This window comes from Acartia tonsa, chromosome 10 (assembly GCF_053477335.1).
Source record: "Acartia tonsa isolate MP-2025a chromosome 10, ASM5347733v1, whole genome shotgun sequence".
Lineage (NCBI taxonomy): Eukaryota > Metazoa > Arthropoda > Copepoda > Calanoida > Acartiidae > Acartia > Acartia tonsa.
Window position 1 is genome coordinate 26,037,104 of NC_137269.1, and position 21,909 is coordinate 26,059,012.

General features: G+C 30.1%; 1 protein-coding gene across 2 annotated transcripts in view; it reads left to right on the forward strand.

Moving 5' to 3' along the window:
* The first annotated feature begins 18,796 nt into the window (after positions 1-18,796).
* Positions 18,797-21,909, forward strand: part of LOC145329721 (uncharacterized) — a 90,541-nt gene continuing 87,428 nt past the window's right edge. The window contains exon 1 of one of the 2 annotated variants that reach the window (XM_080174085.1): positions 18,797-19,351. In XM_080174085.1, the coding sequence (XP_080030211.1) occupies positions 19,334-19,351 (18 nt within the window). In that variant the 5' untranslated portion in view covers positions 18,797-19,333. Of the gene's footprint in view, positions 19,356-21,909 lie in introns of both variants that reach the window. The other variant, XM_080174086.1, reaches the window with a different exon arrangement.

The window sequence follows — 21,909 nt, forward strand, 5'->3', positions numbered from 1 at the left end:
TCACCTGGGCGGAGTTGACACCTTCAAGATACCTGGCGGACACCTGGCAGCTCCTGCCAGATACCTGGATACGCTTCAAGTCAAATATAACATACGATAGGGTGCTTCACATTATATACAACAAAGAATAGGGTGCTTCATATTATATACAACATAGAATAGGGTGCTTCATATCATATACAACATAGAATAGGGTGCTTCATATTATATACAACATAGAATAGGGTGCTTCATATTATATACAAAATAGAATAGGGTGCTTCATATTATATACAACATAGAATAGGCTGCTACATATTATATACAACATAGAATAGGGTGTTTCATATTATATACAACATAGAATAGGGTGCTTCATTTTATATACAACATAGAACAGGGTTCTTCATATTATATACAAAATAGAATAGGGTGCTTCATATTATATACAACATAGAATAGGGTGCTTCATGTTATATACAACATAGAATAGGGTGCTTCACATTATATACAAAATATAATAGGGTGCTTCATATTATATACAACATAGAATAGGGTGCTTCATATTATATACAACATAGGATAGGGTGATTCATATCATATACAACATAGAATAGGGTGCTTCAAATTATATACAACATAGGATAGGGTGCTTCATATTATATACAACATAGAATAGGGTACTTTATATTATATACAACATAGAATAGGGTGCTTAATATTATATACAACATAGAATAGGGTGCTTCATATTATATACAACATAGAATAGGGTGCTTCACATTATATACAAAATATAATAGGGTGCTTCATATTATATACAACATAGAATAGGGTGCTTCATATTATATACAACATAGGATAGGGTGATTCATATCATATACAACATAGAATAGGGTGCTTTATATTATATACAACATAGGATAGGGTGATTCATATCATATACAACATAGAATAGGGTGCTTTATATTATATACAACATAGGATAGGGTGATTCATATCATATACAACATAGAATAGGGTGCTTCATATTATATACAACATAGGATAGGGTGATTCATATCATATACAACATAGAATAGGGTGCTTCACATTATATACAACATAGAATAGGGTGCTTCACATTATATACAACATAGGATAGGGTGATTCATATCATATACAACATAGAATAGGGTGCTTCATATTATATACAACATAGAATAGGGTACTTTATCTATAATACAAAGTAGAACGATGTCTGTCTGTCTGTCTGTTTGTGTGTTTGTCTGTTTGTTTGTAGCGAAGGATCTCGCTAACCACTAAACCGATCGGGTTCTCCTTTACAGGGTAGCTTCTCATAGTTCCCAGGAAGGTTTATAACTATTTTCTTGGGGGGTGGGACACCCCTAACCCCCCTAAAAATGAAAAATACCCCCCCCCAAAAAAAAAAAAAAATTTTCTTTTTAAAACTAAAATTAAAATAGTGGGGTCGACTACCCCCCCCCCCCCAAAAAAAAATTTTTCTTTCTTTTTTATTTTAAATCTAAAATACGAACAATTGGTTTGATCAAACCTCTTGGAGCAAAGCCCCTAGAGGCTAGGGGCGAAGCCGCTAGTATTATATACAACATAGAATAGGGTGATTCATATCATATACAACATAGGATAAGGTGCTTTATATACAACTTTCTGTAGGTTGCTTCATATTGTATACATACAGGCTAAATTTGCTTTTGTACAGTAACATTAACTACCGTTTACGCCCTATAGGGGCGATTTCTCTTAAAAGGGAAGTTTTACCCCTCTCTAAAATTGTTATAAACAATCCCAGGACTTACATTGCAAAGGAGAACCATATTAGTTTAGAGGTTAGTAAGATCCTGTTAATTTTATTTAAGGATTTATTGATCTTTGACTTACTTTTCTCGTTTTAGAATAAAGATCATGTTTTCTATGAAATGATTAATTGAAATTTCCCTGGTTACATTAATAATGAGGTATTCTATTTCAAAATTAAAAGATGTTTCAATTATCAATGTATTAGTTTACCAATTTGAAATATATTTTCAGAAATTAAGATATATTTAATTGAACATACAAAATAACTATATGATATATTTCATCAAAAATATTATCTAATAATTTTGAAAGTTATAATGTAGGGTTAGTTTATCATCCGTTCGTCTCTCTATCCGCAAATGCGTCAAAAATCATGAAGGGATGGACATTGCATTATAGATCATTCTGGTACCCAACTTTCATAATAACGATCTTGCATCTGTTGTCTTAAAACATTTGGAAACGATTAATGGGGTGTTTATAGTATATACCTTTAGTATCCAAGTTTTACACCAATGGTTTTCATTGGGAGGTGCATTAATTTGTATATCATCCATTGTTTTAACCTTTGAAAAAACAAGGATGACAACATCCATAAAAGCGAAGCATTGAAACGGCAGGACAAATGGACATCAACACTTGTATAGCGTCTAAACTGAATAATCAGAATATAAAAGTATAGTCATAGCAAAATTGTAATTAAATTTGTTGAAAAACTGCTTAATACAGGATAATGTTTGTGGACATACTTACATTTTTAGGACTTGATTATAGAGTTGCTATGCTTATAATATTGTACTTTGTTGTCCAAGGAATCAGTATACAAAAATCAGATCAATCGGATGATTATATCATATAAAAATTTGTTGTTAAAAAAGTGAAAAAATCAACATGTTATGGTAACGATTATAGAGTTGCTACGCTTTTTAAATTGTACCTTACTAAAACAGGGATCACAAAGCAAAATTTGAAATCGATAGAACAATTATAACGTGCCTAAATTAACGAAAAAAGCTTTTAACAATCGAAGATTAAAATTGAGAATTATAAACTGTAAAACAAATCTTAAATTTCGCCATATTGAATAAATCTGCTATATTTTATGTAATGGAAAAAAAAGGAATTAATTGTTTGTTTTCTTAGTGTAAAGAGAATTATTTTGATGTTCAGGCGGCATAAAAACTCAAAATATGTTATTTTTTGCAAATATACTTCAAATTATAAATAATCCTAAATATTACTATTTTCTATGTCTGTGTTTGTGGTGGTTTTTAAAACAGATCTATAGTATAGATGCATATACAGACAACTACCTCCATCCCTATTTCAACGACCCTTTTCGTCTGCTTCTACATCATTTTCTGCTACTTGGCTGTGTTAATATGAGCGACACCATTGGTTGATTTTCAATGACCCAATAGAAAGGTTGCACTAGGTTGATGCGATGGGGAGATACAGTTATTTAACCCTTTCTCCCTCTAGTGTTTTACTCTAATGTTTTTAAAGCGATTTAGGTACTTTTATTTCATAAAATTTATCTTTTTATAATAACAAAAGAAAAGATGTAAAGAAAAGAGCACAAGTTTAAATAAAATGAACAATGCATTACTTTTTTTTCAATTGAAGGAATACTGCTACCCTGGCTGCTACTGGACTGCGCATAAAAAAATATAAAGATTAAAATTTAGGTGTTCAAATAATATAGAATATTTTTATGTTAGCTAAACACAAAAAAAACACATTATAAAGGCCATAATTATATTTAATACAGTTTTAACAGTGATGAAAAGACATATATAACATTAATTTATAGAAAATGTATCATGGATCTCAGGGATAAGACAATGGTCGTTAAATTGATGTTCACCCAAAATTATCAAGTTTGAACCAATCAATCATGATTTAATTTAGTATCTCAAAGTGATTTAGAAAATGTGCTCATAAAAATTTTATTACCAGCTTAATTTTCTGTCTTGTGTACACTGTTTGGCACATGCAATCGTTACATCCATTACTGAGATCTTTTACTCATAATACAACTTTTGCTGTTTTTTTATATTAGATGTTGATCTTTTTGTAAAAACTCTAGAAATTTCACGCCCAATTTTCAATCTGAATGAGAGAGATTAGATTTCTCTTTAAATTGTAATAAATTTATCATATCTAATTGAAAATATTAATAATTCAGAGTCCTATTCTATTTTCCAAGAAGTTATTAACTCTTGACAAGGACAATTAGAATGGAGGATGTACTACTATATACGTGGATATTATGACAGGGGAAAAACTGTCGTTAAGCTTCCTAATATGTAACTCTTTTATTGGTCAGTTCGTTCATCCAGTAGGAGGGGAGGGGATAGGATATAGGGGGTGGGAAGGGAGAATCGTTATTTCAGCCCGCTGCGTGTTTCACTTTATAGAGAACATGAAAATCTGGTGTAAAATCCACTTAATATTATATCTATTACAATCAAATATGAAAAAATAAAAAAATATTTTTTGTCGGCAAAATTAATTGACCTAAAGGTATAAGCTAATCGCCGATAAATTGATGTAAATCTCCAATGATTATCACAAAATTAACCCTCTGTAGTTTACGATTAGTGGTGAAAACACTCAAACTAATAAATTAACCAATAAAAACTCAATAAAAGTTTCCAAATTTGTGTAGCAATCTAATAAAAAACGTTATTACAAAATTTTGGGTACTAGTGTATTTTTTTTTTTTTGAAGTTCTTGATTACAATAAATTAAAATATCTAAAGCATGGCTTTTCAGGTCAGCAAAAGTTTAGTAATTTCCCCACCGCAAACAAATTTAATTATATTTAAAATTTTGAAGACAAAGATTTTATTTTTCTTTAAACCCTTCAATCCATAAAACAAAAAACTAGAATGTATCTCATTTGAACTCAAAATCGCTTTATCCTATTGAACATAAAAGATGCATATTTTTGGAATACGTGTAATAATCCTAACAATGCTACTTTACTGGTTCAGGAGTTAGGAGATAAGAAAGTTTAAAAACAAGGATGACAACATCGATAAGGGGCAAAGCTCTTATATGTAAAAAATAAAAAGAACATTACAAATGAAAGGAAATATGGTGCATATAATTTACAGTGGTCATACAAACATTTGTAACACAGTTTAAAATTTATCTTTGTCACAGCTGAGAAAAAATAAGAAAAGCATTATTAATAGACCGACAGACAATATGTTTAGAATAGACTTGCATTAACCAACAAAATTTTCAACAACATAAACATTCTCTCTCAAAAACACATTTTTATCATAAAAGCAACTGTCGGGCCAATTGTGATAGTAAATTTAACAGGTTTTGTTTATGGCCACACTCAGGTTAACAAAAAGAATTCGCATGGATTTACATGAAAAATTTTTCTTATAGTAGCGAAGCTACTCGTTATTTGTAAATATCTACGCATATTTTAGCTTACTTTGTCCCTTATTTTATTTGTTTTTGAAGGAAAAAGCATGCCAGTTTAAAATCTAACAATTTAAAAGTAAAGATTATTTTTTGTACATTTACCAGCCCCAATAACCCTGGCTCTTGAGCTGACAATATTTTGAAAGTATTCAAGAAATATTCAGATCAATATGTCATTTCTCACATACACATTTCATAAAAGAATGCAGGCCTAAGTATGTATTTGTATACCTGATATAAAGTTAAATAGTTGTATTAGTGCTTCCCCTTAAAGTGTCTAATCGAGTACAGAACCCCCCAACTTATTTTCAAATAAATTAGAAATAAGGTGTGGGGGAGGGGTTTGTCATTTTTTGGGGGTACTGGCTACCCCTGGAGGATTAGGACCCTTCAAATGGTGATGCATATAAAAAACTACCCTCTTCCTCATTTTTAATTTCTTCAAAAATAAAAGGGATGGTTTTGTTTATGTATAGGTTTTATGAAAACAAGGATGACAGTATTCATAAATGTAAAGCTCTGAAACGGTAGGATAAACGAACATTAACACTTGTAGAGTATAAGAACTGATAATCAGAATATAAATGTATACAAGTCAAAACAAAATTGAAAGTAAATTTGTTGAAAAACTGCTTAAATACAGGATTATGTTTAATGGCATACTAATATTTTTAGAACTTGATTATAGAGATGCTTCGCTTAAAGATCAGTTATTTTGTTTAGAATGATATATCCTTGTATCCCCTGCCATATCTGTCATCAAATTGACCCACTGTTACCCTGATGCTCCTGTGGTGTGCATTCACTTCTGCAAATATATCATCTTGCGCACCAACTAATCTTTATTATAAAATAATACGGTCTTTTATATGTAACTAAATATTTTAATAACTACTTAACCGATAGAATTCTCTATTTTAATTAGTTTCCAATAGCCTAAATATTAAAAGGATTTTTTTTAAAATAACGATACCCATCCATTCCCCGTCCTACCCAAAATAAAAGGTCCATATTAGCAAGCTAAATTGAGGACAAATTTTCCTAAGTCAATATATCCACTTATATCATATATCTTATATTTATGCAAATATGAAATACCTACACGGAAATGAATGAACACCAGCTCTGTGTAGCATGGGCGAGGAATGTGAGGTATTCCTTGATAGTGAACATAAAAATGTCAAATTGGCGGCAGTTCATCACGTCCTCACAAAGATTTATTTCTACAAAAATTAAGATAACAGTTTATTTACTTTGTCAAACACCGTTTTTGTCGTATAAATTTAGGATCTGTTTGTCTTTCTGTCTACCTATGTTTATCCATTTGACCGTATTTATCTGTTCGTCTGTCGTTGTGTCTGTCCGTTTTTGTATGTATGGCTGTCCGTATAGGTACGTATGTCCGTTTGCCAGTATATCTTCCCTAGTGTCTGTCCGTCAGTCTATTCATCTATCTATCATTATGTATGTATGTTTGTCTGTTTGTTATTCAGTCTGAATGTTAGTCTATCTGTTCGTACATCATTATGTATATCTATCAGTCTATCTCTTATAGTTCAGCCTGTCCTATCTTCATACATGTTCCTCTGTTAGTCTAATTGTCTGTCAGTCCATCCGTCTGACGGTCAGTCTAATTAAAAACTGTCATCATTGCAGGAATTTGGGTATCAGAGATTAAAAAAATTAATAAAACGAGACGGTGCCCTCCCTTTCCCATAACATTATTTACTATCGTAATCCTATTATATAAAGGCCTCTAGGGGCGTAGCCGCTAGTATTATATAAAGTAGTAATATTTTTTGTCTGTAGCAAAGGATCTCAAAAATTCCTCACCAATATGGTTCTTTTTAACAATGAAGGTTCTTGACCATTTCTGGGGAGGGTAACTTCACCCTCCCAATAAAAGATGACCCATAAAAAAATATTTTTAAAAATTCAAAATTTAAATAGGGGAAGTATCTCCCTCCCACTTTAAGTGCCCCAGAGGATCTAGGGACATAGCCACTAGTTTTTAATAATATATAAAGTTAGCTGGTGTGAATTGCAGAATCTATTATCAGTTGGTATATGACTTGTGCGGAATTGAATGAACACCATCAAATCTTTTGTGTATGTGTGTGTCCTAAAGAACAGAAATACAGGGACACAGATATCCACATATTTCAATCCACATAAATCATTTTTTGAACTGTAGGTGCTTTCCACAAAGCACCCTGTTGAGCACAAATAACCATCCCCTTCTAAATTTTTAATATTAATATATCGAAAATAAGTGGATATGTTAGCTAGTTTTCGTTTTTTTCGTTTTATTACTTCTGAACGGTTATGCTATATTGGGTACTTAGTAGCCCGCAGGTATAAGACCCGCAGTGTTGGGGCCCGAGCAGGGATTAGGCATAGGGGTAAAAACTACCCATCACCCACTTATTTTCAATAATTCAAAATCTGATTGTGAGAAATAAAACTAATAATACATATTTACATTTGAGATTTTAATTCAACTAAAATGATTGGAAATCTACAAATTATATTTCTCTAAAAAGTAATTTTAATATTCCAAAAAAAGACAGATGCTATTATAAGGTTAAATGTATGCAAACAAGTAAATTTTCTAAATATTTTACTTTAATTTCACTTATTAGTTAGGTTTTTCCTAAACCTTTCCGTTTCCGCACGTAATGATCTATTTGTTGGGCATGTTGTAATTGTTTTATCGATTGCAATCTTTGCTTAGCAAATCCTTTAAATATTAAATTTTTAAGAAACTTTAAAATCCTGTTTTTACGTTTTTTAGTTTAAAAAAAAAGATTTTATGATCAGAATTAAATGAAAGATTGTGCATTATGTTATAAGCGAAGCATCTCTATAATAAAGTCAAATTACGTCTAAATAAAATCAATTTAAAGCTACAAAGACATATCAAATTTACTTATTAATATTTCGACTTCCATTTATTAATATAATTCAATATTTTTAACAGTATTTTTTTAGCAACCACCAAAATAATAGCCTGTAAGTTTGAGCCTTTAATAATACTTTAATCTAACACATATACACGTAAAGACAGACATACACACACTTACATTAGTTGGGGTGATGAGAATATGTTGCCTACCATAAAACTACAATTTAAGAAATGAAATATGTTCAGAATAATTGAAAAATCAAATTGACAACATTTTTTCAAATTATTCTACGTTGACTCTATCTGCTATGCACAGCTTAAAATCTAGCACATAAACATTAAGTATCCCTAATTCTTGACCGTTTATCATAAAATGTTTTTTTTTAATTTAGTTTCTTTATTATAAGGAGTACTGCCATTCTACTTTTGTTAATTTTCGTTTGTCTCACATATACAAATTCCAAATAATTAACACCTTCTAAAAAAAATCCTAATCTCTTACAAGTTTAAAATGCAGAATGTTTATTTATCGTCGTATCGTATTATCAAAATAAGAAGTTATAGGATTTAAACCAATTGTGTTATACCCGAAGGCCGAAGTCCCAGGCTTACAAAACTAGTATGAATATTATTATCTTTATTTTAATATTCATCGACAACTGGCCATAATACGATGAGCTACATGATTTCTCAGAATGGTTCTATTCCAGCGAATATTAATCGGTTTGGAAGCCATACTTGAAAAAGTTATCATGAAAGAGAGACTAGATAATTTCAACTGCCCAACTTTACATGCAATCATACATGGACACTCAAAATGGTAGTGTTCTAGTAATACTCATAGATTTTTAAAGAGAGCTACACTTTTATTTTGTCACGGTTATCCTTGTTAGAAAAACATCTTACGCTGATACATTTTTGATAATTATATGCTCGGAAATATCAATAAAACAACGATGACAACATCCATAAAAGCGAAGCACTAAAACGGTAGGACAAACGGACATTAACACTTATTTTATAATGTCACAACTGAATAATCAGAATATAAATGTATAAGAGTCGAAGCAAAATTGTAAGTAAATTTGTTGAAAAACTGCTTGATACAGAAATATGTTTATGGGCATACTTATATTTTCAGGACTTGGTTATAGAGTTGCTTCGCTTTTAAAATCATACTTTGTTGTCCCAAGAATCAGTATACCAAAAATCAGATCAATCGGAAAATTAGATCACATAAATTTTTTTTGTTAAAAAAGTAAAAAAAATCAACCTGTTTAAAATGGACGACGGACATTCTGGTAATGATTATAGAGTACCTAACTACTGCAGGACTCACCATGCAAAGTTTGAAATCAATAGGACAATTCTAACAGGCCTAAATTAACGAAAAAAGCTATTCGCTTTTAAAAATTAAGTATCATACCAATGTAGCTCAACTCAGTTTAAGAATGTCTCATTTTTTGTTTTCTTGTTTAATTGTAAAAAAAGGTATTTTTGGTAGTTTTTCATTTATACTAAAAGTGGTCACATATGTACAATTGTCCACGGAGGGGGAAAAAAAAGATGCGAAATAACCTTGAATCGCGGAAAATAATCCCCCCCCCCCCCCATCAAACACACACACTACACAGCTACAACCCTCCTTATAAATATATGCCATGTGTATAAGTTTACATGTATATTTATATATATGTATAGGCTATCAGAATCTTACTTTCAGCTAAAAAAATTAGCCTGTTTGTTAGATTAAATTAGTTTAGATTTGATTAAATTTAGTTTGTCCTTAGACTATGATTTCATTTTGTAATCTAATCCTTAGTAGCTGCACTAGTTGCATTGGAGCTGAAAAAAAAAGAAATCAACAAACCCTATAATGTAAAGTGATAAAGTTTTTTGTTGAAGTTTTAGTTTTTGATGACTCCTAAACAGATGGGGTTCACAAAATTAAAGAAGCTTTTCATAGGTCCAAGAGTAGTTTTAAGGTCATTTCATTCCTAAGTCTTAGGCTATTTATTTAATCTTCGAATATAGATCCCTTAGATGCTAGGGACGCAACAATATATATTTTGATATTTTTAATATACAGACGATGTCAAAGGGATTTATTTCTTTTCCAAAAATGGCATACTGTATACTAAATTTAAATATATTGATAACAGCAACGCGAATATAAATTTTAAATTCGTATACAAAATCCCTTTTTATACAATACATTTACACATATTCAAATAGAGGACCAACTTTTTGCTTCAAATCCCTAAAATCATTTTTTTTAGTTTTTTCACGATTTTTATTGCCATAATACAAACAAAATAAAAATGTAAGACTACAATGATTAATTTGAGGTCAAAATAAGCCCTTTTTATCATTCGCACATTTAAATTTAAAATGATATATTTAGGGAAAATAATTTAAAACGTTGGATTCTGTTTTACTGTTGCATGGTCAATGTGATAGTAGATTAAATAACGTAGAATGACGCCATACGGGAACAGGGTTGAAAATGTCCACTTGCTAAAAACTTTTATTATTTATAGCGATAAAGGTTGTGTAATATAAAGGAATATTGTAAATACAAAATTTGAATATTTTTAAATTTCAACCCATGATACATCACAATTTAAAATTTTTATAAATACTTATCTTTGTAAGATTGGGTTAGCATTAGAAGAACCCCGCAAGGATATGGTCCTGAGATGATATAGTCATTTAACCCATTAGTGACGAACCGGGTTTTAACGCCCGGTTCCAGAAAATGCCAAAATAAACCGGTTTCCAGTTTTAAGATTGCATCATGCTCGCTTGAGCCTACCCTTTACTGCGCTGTTTTTCAATTCCCCCCAGAGAGAAGCGTTTCTATCTATTATGTCGGCCACAATCTTTCATCGAAAATGTGTGAACCCAGAAAAACAAGGTGATTTAAAATACCCCTCCTAACTTTTTTGTTTATGAAGTAAAGTTAGTGATTTTTTTCGTGAAATTTAAAGTTTATTGGCAACTACATTCATTTGTGAATTCGTTTTATTCAAATTATTATTTTTTATATGATTTTTTTATCGTTTTTTTACGTTCTATATAGGCCCGGTTCGGCGTGAGTAAAAATACCCGAAAGTTTTATTGCCCGGTTCGGCACTAATGGGTTCTTTTCAACCATTAGATATATTAGATATTTTTTATCATTTATTATTCTCTTCAAATGTAAAAATTTCTTTATTTCCCAATGATAAATATCATTGATAGATAGATAAATAAAAGGATTGATAGATAGATAGATAGATAGACAGATCTATAGGGATAAGACAATGGACGATAAATTGATGTTGGTCCTCAATGATATTAAAATTGATAGATAGATAAATAAAAGGATGGATAGATAGATAGATAGACAGATCTATAGGGATAAGACAATGGACAATAAATTGATGTTGGTCCTCAATGATAATACAATAGATAGATAGATAAATAAAAGGATGGATAGATAGATAGATAGACAGATCTATAGGGATAAGACAATGGACAATAAATTGATGTTGGTCCTCAATGATAATACAATAGATAGATAGATAAATAAAAGGATGGATAGATAGATAGATAGACAGATCTACAGGGATAAGACAATGGACGATAAATTGATGTTGGTCCTCAATGATAATACAATAGATAGATAGTTAGTTACATTTTTTTTATATATTTGTCAATTACTGATAGTAATAGAATAATTGCTTCTCTATAATTCACTTTGGACGTTCAACAATTACATTATCAATATCCCTCCCATTATTATCAATACAAATATTAGCAAAAGTTTTAAAACTTCCTCGAAATGGGCTTTTTTAACCGAAAACGGCGGCACCTATAGCCAAAATCTTAAATGTGATATAAATCGCTTCGTATATTACTTGTAGCTCTATAGATTACATGAGGTTGTGTAGTTTTCAATTACGGATCGTATCAAAGTTCTAAAAAGTGTTCATCTCACTTTGGGCGTTCAAAAATTACATTTTTAACTTTTCGCGCCAAAAAACCGGGTATTTAGGTCGCAAACGGGCTTTAATGCCGGGGGAAAGCACCAAAAAGGGCCAAAAACGGTTATTAATGCCGCAAGGTTTTTTTACTCACGCCGAACCGGGTTTTATTGCAACTTTCCTGTGCACGCCACTAGAGCAAAACAAAAAAATACGAATTCCGTTTTGACCATTATAAAGCTTCCCTGAAACTTTCAGCTCGATCGGCCCATAAAAGTGGCGCTCGGCACTAATGGGTTAATAATCAGTTTATATGGGATTAAAACAAACCCTCTTTAAAACTGTTTCTAACATAAAAATATTCATGTGTTCTAATTTTACTTTTTTCTGTTGGTCAGTCTACCCCTCCCTTCAAATTATTTATACCCCCCCCCCCTCCCCCCTCCCCTCCTTACCAATCTTCCTATTCCGTCATTGTGTGTGGCTTAAAGGTCCCTTATCCTCAGATAGACGTGGCAATATGGTAGCCAAAAATATTCCAAATTTTCTTTTCACTTTTTTTAAATTTTTGATCGTACGGTTTGGTTGTATTTTAAGGAGCCATGTCGATATTTTGTGAAGTTTTTCGCTTCATGACGATGACATGTCAGTCATTACTACTTTAATAACATGTCATATAGCAGACAATAATGCCAATGGTGATAATTTAATAAAATATATTGTGTGAGCAATGTCCACTTTTATTTAGTGCCATATTGTATCTTTTTAACCAATGAAAGTTGTCAGAATCTCCTGTTATAGTGTCGGATTGGTAGTTTTAGAGATTTTACAAGACAAACATCCAACTTTTTTTTATAAAATTTGCAAAAACTCAAGTTGTGCAAAACCCAAGAATTTAGTCTGTCTCCCTTTATCCACCCAAAATTTAAGCATTTCTCCAACACACACACAAACACACACACACACACGCACACACACACATACGCACACAAACACATTCAAACACAAACGTACACATAAAACTCCTTCCGTTTGACCCCCCCCCCCCCCCCTACCTCCCTCTCCCCCAATTTTCTACAATACCCAACTTTACATCAAACTTTTTGAATATAGGATGTTCTTATCAAAAATCAAAAAAATATTCACTAAAAGCAACAAAATCAGTAAACAATTTTATTTCAAGTTTTACTCAACACACCTTTATTACTCTAGTATTGAATTGTCTGCAGATAGACCAAATCAGGCTAACATCATGGATGGACAAACGCAAAATTTGAGTTATAGAGAAAAAAGAAAAAGCAAGAAAGAGAATTATATGTTAAATAACCATTTTGTATCTTGACCGACAGATCGACGGACCAAGTAAGTTGTATAACATATGTCCTTTGGTAAGGGTACCTCCACCAAAGAAATCAGCAGTCTATCTTAAGTAGCAGCTGAATCAAATAGCTGATTCAAAAATCTAGTTGATCGCTATACACGGACAAACAGTTATAGTAAATTGGAATAGAAATAATCTACCCAAAAAACACTGTCGACTTTCTTTGATAAAAACTTAGAAAATCGCGTTCCTCATATAGCTGTACAGACAAACGAACAAATGAGTCATATAGCAGCTTTATTATAAATTACACAAAAAGGGTAACTTTCTACTTTGAATCAAACCATCAATTGAATAAAACCAAAATTATCATGCTTCAATTTTACATGGACACTTGGAATATGAAACCAAAAGCTTGAATGTTTGTAGCTCAGCCATAGGGACATGTACTTTCCAGCACAATTATCCTTATTTGAAATTTTTTTTTTACTTTTTACTTGTACCAAAAATCACTAAAAATAATACAAGGGGAACATAAAATGCATTAGATTTCTCGGGTGGAATGAAATTAATGTATCTCTATCTACTATTATATTTCTAACAATTGTACAATTTGTGTTTGAGGATATTTATTCCGTTCCTTGGATAGCTACAAACAGCTTTGCATTGTCCCACTCTTGTCGGGTATTTTTATAACATGTTGCTCTGGGAGGGAAAGGAACATTGAATTGTACATCTTGTATTTTATCTAAATTATAAGGGCTAAATTAGTGTAACCAGAACAATTTGTACGTCCATTTAACTGGAGATATTTCTAGTTACTCTACAAATTAAGTTTTATATGTCTTTGTTGAATCTTAAACTTCATTTAATTCTAAAACGGATACTTTTGGGTAAAACAGTCGTCACTTATCATATTAGTCTCTCCGATTTTTTATATCTTTCTCTTTTTATTTTTCTCCTTCTCTTTATTTCTCTCTCTCTCTCTTTATTTCTCTCTCTCTCTCTCTCTCTCTCTCTCTCTCTCTCTCTCTCTCTCTCTCTCTCTCTCTCTCTCTCTCTCTCTCTCTCTCTCCTCTCTGTTTGTCTCGTATATAATCTCTGTCACTCACTGCGGAGGTTTTAACATTAAATCTTTAATTCTTTTTTTTCCAACTCTGAGAGACAACACTTTTTCTCGTAGTTTTTATTATGTAGCCATGTGTGGGACCCAGGGAGGGAGGAAGGGTGGGTGTTACCCTACCCCCCTCCCCTGCAGTACACCTGGATGGTTTATACCTGACTCCTGTTGAATATTACACCTCTCGACATTGTGACCATATCATATAAAAAAGAAAAGAAAATTCGGAGCACTCTTACTCCGTTGAAACCCACGGTCCAGTGTGCAAGTTAAAATATTAAAAAAAGAACTAAAAAAAACATTTTCTAAAGTAAAGTTTCAAAGAAAACAAAAAATTGAAATTTAATTTGAAAAAGGTAAGTTTTAGATTTGGGTATTATTAATTTTGAATAACATTGATTCATAAGTTTTTTCATAAGTTTGAATGAAATATTAAAATCAAAACATTTCTAAAAGAACATTGAACAACATTCTGATTCACCCTTGCGTTGGGCATGTTAGAATTGTTCTATCGATTGTAATCTTTATATTTCACTAACGGCTGCGCCCTGACCATCTAAGGCAACATAATAACCATCACAATATTAAAAAACTACAATATCCTAAAACCATCCCGGGACCTATGTAAGGCTACCTTTAAATATACAATTAATTAGTTTAGCGGATACTGGAAATTTAACAGACTAATTAAAACCCTTACTGCTTTATATAATAGGATAAAAAATATATCTGAACTATTGTTTGCGCCCCTAACATATTCGAATATTAAATATCCTTTGCCATCACAAGTCCGAATAAAAAAATAGCTTAAAACCATCCCGGGATCAATGTGAAGCTATCCTAAAATGGAGATCTTAGTCGGTTCAGTAGTTATTGATATCTTGCAAAAGGGTTAAACATCAAAGGTCATGTTAAAGTCAAAGATACTAAATATAATTCTAATTAACCCTTTATATCAAAACTAGAAAATGTGCCCCTCCTAGTATCTAGGGGATCTGTATTCAAAGGGTTGGGTAGGGGTAGAAAGTAGCATAAAGCCATCATCTGTCTAAATCTAAGAATGCAATATCCTAAAATTATCCCAAGACCTATGTAAAGCTTCCAATAAATTAATCTTAAGCTACAGACAAAAACCTCAATCCTAGTACACAATGTAAAAAAGCTTTTTTGCCTGGACGCTAAACGCTGAACCGATGTGGTTCTTCTTTACATTGAAGCTTCTTATTGGTCCTGAGATAGGCTATTTTATATTTATAAATAAATCTTGGTATGGTTTTAGTCTTTTTTTCTGCCCTTCCATAGTTCTTCAAATACAGAGCCCATAGTTTCTAGGGGCGCACCCGGTACAACTTTATGACATATGATTATTATTATTTAATTGTGTCAATATTCAGAAAGTTTTAAAATTAAATAATAAACACAGATTCTTCCAATACTTTTCAGTTTAATATTGGCTACTGACCATTTGTAATTATGAGGGACACACACACACATATGCAAACATACACAGACACACACTCACTCACACACATACACACACACACACACACACAGACATTCGGCGTTTGAAAAGTTTATGGATCACAGTTGTAAGAACAGACAAACAGACACAGAAAGCAAGCACTTACACTCGTCGCAACACATGCAAACAAACATACACACAATCAGACACACATACACATGCCTTAAGTAATCACACCCAGCAGCGTAACATTATTGGTGGAAAAATGAACAAATTATTTTTTTTTTAATATTAGATGAATTTAAAGACGCGCATTTAAAAATATAAATATTTTATTTCTAATATTTCTATGTCTATTACGTTTTGAAATTTTAAAAATGTTATGTATCAAATCAAAAAAATATATTTTAACCTTAAGAAGTTAAATCATTGAGTTCAATTACAAAAATATTTTTTATATTGAGTTAATAGCTTTTTTTAGAGTAAAACTAAATCTAGAACACCTGTCAAAGAATTTTATACAAACAATTTGAAATTCTTATAATCCAGTTAATAATAAGAAATTAGCATAAAAAATGATGATGAAAACGTTATTATTACAATAATATATTCATAAATGAGTTTTTATAATATTTAAATGGCTGGTGTACTTTTTTAGTATCCAAAAAACAGGGGGAAATTTGAATCTATAAATTGTTTTGGCTTTTTTACAAGAGGATTATAATTTTAATCTTGTAAACAAACTGATAATATCAAAAATATTATGAACTTAAATTATGATAAGCTATTTAAGTGCTTTTTAAAGTAATTCTTGTGTAGTTTCTAGGAGTTTTTAAGTGATGTTTTTCATTTCTTTATTTTTAGTGATGCTTACAAGATATTTTTTATGTCTTTAAAAAAGCTTCTAAATGAATCACAAAAAGTTTTTGTTTGTAGGTATCCTATCCCTTGCAATTTGTTTCATTAAATGACAGATTAAGAAATTTATGTTATATGTTCCATCTCCAATGAATAATGTGATATACATGTCCTGTAGTTATTGAGATCTTTTAGTACAGACACATACATACACTTTCTGTTTTATAAAAGAAAAGCTTATAGTGGTTCTTTAACAAATAGACCCCTTAATCAATTCTTTCAAACCTTACACCAACTAATTCAAGATCAAAAACCCAGTTTGTTATTTTATTTTCAAGTGTTTCTACTCCTTGCACTATCCTTTAGGTTATCTTTTGCTGTGGGATGGTAGCTTTGTAGAGCTCTCCCAACTTTTACTTGGCTAAATCTAACCTAAAAGTTTGTTTTTGTATAATTTTGCATTTCTAAAAATTGTCTTTTCAATAATGAAAGCAATAAAATTATGCCGATTAGATATTGCTTTTCATACAAATTTTTAACAAATTTTGCTAGTTATAAAGTATAATTTTATATCATTATTTTAACCTTAATTTGAAATTTTTTCTTTTAAGAAATCTAAAAGAAAAAATAATTAATATTTGCTTTATGCTTATCTTCTGGATATTTTCAAGGCTGTCAGGTTGGGGTGGAGTTTTACACCCTCCACACAAGGGAGTTTTAATCAAAACTATTTAATTAAACCTACAAATTTATTGTTTGTTCTGTTATTAAAAATATTTAAAGATACTATTTGATTTCTTATATTTTTTCATTGAACAAAAAAATATCCAAGAAGTTAATTTTGCGAATAGTGTTTACAATACTTACAATGTGTGTATATCTGTGTGTTTGCAGTGGTGTGTGTAAGTTTGCATGTGTGTGTGTGAATATATCTGTGTGTGTGTGTGGGCTATGTGTCCGTTCCTTGTGTGTAGTGTGTGTTAGTTTGTGTGTAGATTGTGTGTGTACCCACGCCCAACACACCCTCTCCCCCTCCAAACATTACCCCCACACCCTTGTTGTCCTTCCCTTTGTGTGTGTAATCCAAGCCTTCCATGTTACAGCCCCCAACAGCATGGATCTAAGCATGGTTGTCAGGTCTATCAAATTTAATGCAAAAAAAGAAAATATGTATCAAAGAATCTAAATTATGGAGCCTACGATTTGAATAATTTTAAAGAAAAAGGTTTATAGAAAAATAAATAGGACTATAAATAAAATTGCAATTAATTTTAAGTGAAAATACAATAAGGAAAAATCTACACGCAATATTTACTAAAATATTTTCCTATATCTGCTAATATTTTATATTTTTAACAATAAAAAATATGAAATGACACAAATTTGACATATTTGATCATATTTACTAAAATACTAAATTTTAAAATCTTTTAAAAATAATAAACTAAGATCAATTTAATGATAGTAGACTTTTAAGAAAAGGAATCGCATTGAAAAAGATCAATTATGTGCAAAATTTGCTCAGAAATTTTAATTAAACTACATATCAACGTTATTTTTATGCAGGTTATATTTATTAGACATTGAATATGAAATTTCTTTACACAAATATAACAAGTATTTTTCTATTGGAGATCTTTAAAATCGATTAAGCGCCATTTTTACTTTAATATTTTTTTACAAAAATATATGGACAACATAAACAAATCATGGAGTAGCTGTGCTTAGATATTTAAAATCAATATTATATGTTTTTAAATGTGGCTTTACATATTTTGTTTTACCAATTTTAAAAGTTTAGCAAAGCCAAATTAAGGATACATTTTGACTAAAAGGCAGCTTCAATATGCGTGTGGTATCTGTCTGAAAATATATGTGACAACCCCGGGCTTAGTAAGTTGAGTGTAGTCCATCTGTGCATAGTAATCCCTCCCCCAAACTAGAGCTACCACCAGCCACACACTACTATAATAATAATATTACTATAGTAAACATTTATAAACAACTATATTACAATCTATATATCATAAAGTTATTAAATGACAACAGTTTGATGAGTGTGTTTTTTGTGATGTTTGACCCCCGAGGGTTGTCAATATAGTTGTGTGGTTGTTTAGCTAGTGCTATAATAATAAACAACCCCTAAACATGTCCTGATTTGTAACCTTAAGGATATTGTAGTAGTAAACAACAACTAAAATTTGATGTTGCTTAAAATAAACGAAATACACATGTAAATGTGATATAATGTATACCAAAAAATAATAAATGAAAAATAATAATGTTGTGATAAATTAAAAACATTTTTATTGCTGTACTAAGAGAGAGAAATAAAAGGCTACTTAATTCCCTTGCTTGGGGTTGAGTTTTTTTTGTGATTTTTTTGTTGCAAGAAATTGGCGGTGATTTGTGACTGATTGGCGACAATTACAGGAGGAAAATTGACGGAGGAATGACAGTAGGATGCATGGTAGGTATAAATATACAAATTTTCTTGAAAATTTACACATTAAAGCGGTATTCGTTTAGGCACTGTATCTATTATTGGTTGAAGAAAGATTTAAAAGTAAAATGTATGAAATTATGGATAAACTTTAATAAAGATACATATATTATTTAGCTTGCTTAAAACATAAAAGTTAAAGCATAAATGATTAAAAAATCCCTATTGTTGGTGAATACTAGTTAATTACAAAACCAAAAAATAATAGGACAGAAAAATATATATCATTAAAAGTTGGTTTAAAGCTTAAATATTAATAAAAATTGAATTCTTCATTAAAGCTTAATAGAGCATGTAGATGAAAACAGCCATATTTTTTGGAAATTTGTTGAATATTTGTTATTTTATTAAATTTACTTCCACTATATCTAAAACAATTTTTGCCAAAAATCATTAAAAAATATTTTACTGAAACGAAATACAGATACTATTATTTAAAGTAGTTAGTCTTTTGTTAATCCGTTAAGATCTTGCGAAACATTGAATAGGTTGATTTTGATTTTAGGAAAGTTTTACATAGGCATGGGAAAGTTTTAAGCTATTATAGTTGTAGATCTAAACTTTGGGATGGTCTCAGACTATATTACTGACCTCCCAGCCTTAGACGCTAAAGGTGCAACCGCTAATGATGAATACTCCATTGGTTTAACATTTAAGAATATAAAATCAGTTATATATATGTATTATCGTAAATGATTATAAACTTTTTTTGAAAATATTTCTTTTGTTAAACTCTCATAATTATGAGTATAAAATTTCTAATTAAACCATCTTTCAACGAAAATAAGTAATTTTGATACTTTTTTCATTTAATTAAAATCATAAACAAAAACTTATTTCAATTTTTAGGTTAACATGATATACTACAGTAAGGTTTTTTCTGTGTAAATCAAAAGATCTCAGTAAATGCTTTCAAGGAAAGCTTACTATTTATTCTGAGATAGTTTAAATTTAAATACTTTTGGAGTTTTTAGAAAATAAAATTAATATTGTAATGATCTTTTCTTAAACTAACCAATTTAATAATTTTATTTTAAAACTAATAAAAAGTGCCTCAAAGTGGAGATTAGTAAAAAAAGAAAAAAAATTAATCCATATTGCTTTAAAAGGTAAAAATATTGTTTGTGTGAAGAATTCAGAGAATGTTTAACAAATGAGAATGCATAGCTAACATTGCTAGCTAACATATATTCAACAATCTCACAATCTTTTTCCATACATTCAAATTATCTTGTTAAGATAAGGATAGCTTAATATGCCCAGGTTAATTCCTTTATTGTCTCTAGATAATTTATTTTAAAATGATAATCTACTTTTTTATTTATCCAAATATGCATAATGAATATTTTTTTAATATTTATGGTTTATGAAAAGTACCAATGATTAAAATACAGAGTTCCGAGTTTTTAAAATTAAATATCTCTCGCCCCTATGAAGGGCCGTTACAGAAAAATAGCCTTAACCCAACCCAATAAATTTTTAAGATTCCCTGCAAAGTATAACCTAAATAGACAAGCCATTTTCGAGATCTTTAGCCTTAGGCTAAGAAAATTATTTATATTCTATAATTAAATGGCTATATCAAAATAAAATGTTGTTCAAATAATTACTAAGTTTTAATCCAATTTTAAATCATATTTTAAGATATTAAAACACCCTGTTTAAATGTAGTTTTGATATACATAACAGGTGGAAGAGATTAAGGCTATAAACTTTTTTGGCAAGCTAACCCTTCTTCTAAAACAATTATTGAACATCATGGTTTACACACAACTAGTATTTAGTTTTATATTGTCTTACATTTAGAAATTATAAATTAGATTCTAATTATAAAAACTTAACCTTGCTGAAAAAAATAAGGATTAATTTAAAAACTTGTTTTATCAACTCAAGAATCTTGATGTACCTAAACTAATCAAAGAAAAGATTTTGAAAAAGATAATACAACAGGAGAAGGATTAAAGTCTGAATGAGAAAAAAATGAAATCATATAAAAGAGATGGATATAATATAAAGATGGTCTTTAGTTTTTGAAATATTGATATTATACTAAATTTCTACTGCAGTTAACCCGTTTCTTTGATGTGATTATCAAGTTTAGATTACCATGAAACGCTAAGATCACTGGACAAAGATGTCCTTTGAAGCAGGATAATACACAAATGGAATATGGATAACAAAATGTATTTTTTTTTCTTTCTTTTACAAAATACTAAGAAATCTTTTCAAAAGAATATCAATTGTATATTCAAAAAATAATATATATAAGAAGAGTTCATTTGACATATATGCATAAATAAATCTAGCCAAATTACAGCTATTTGTTATTTTCTTTTCATTGCCTATTTAAACATTTTAAGAAAATTCATTTTACATTTCAAGTCATTTTTTAAACTCAATACATTTTTTTTAAAAAGAATAAAAAATTTAATTCAAGAATTTTATGACATTAAAACACACAAAAAACTAAATTTTATAATCCCTAAATTTCAACATCCCTACTGTAAAAAATGACCTAGAGATCC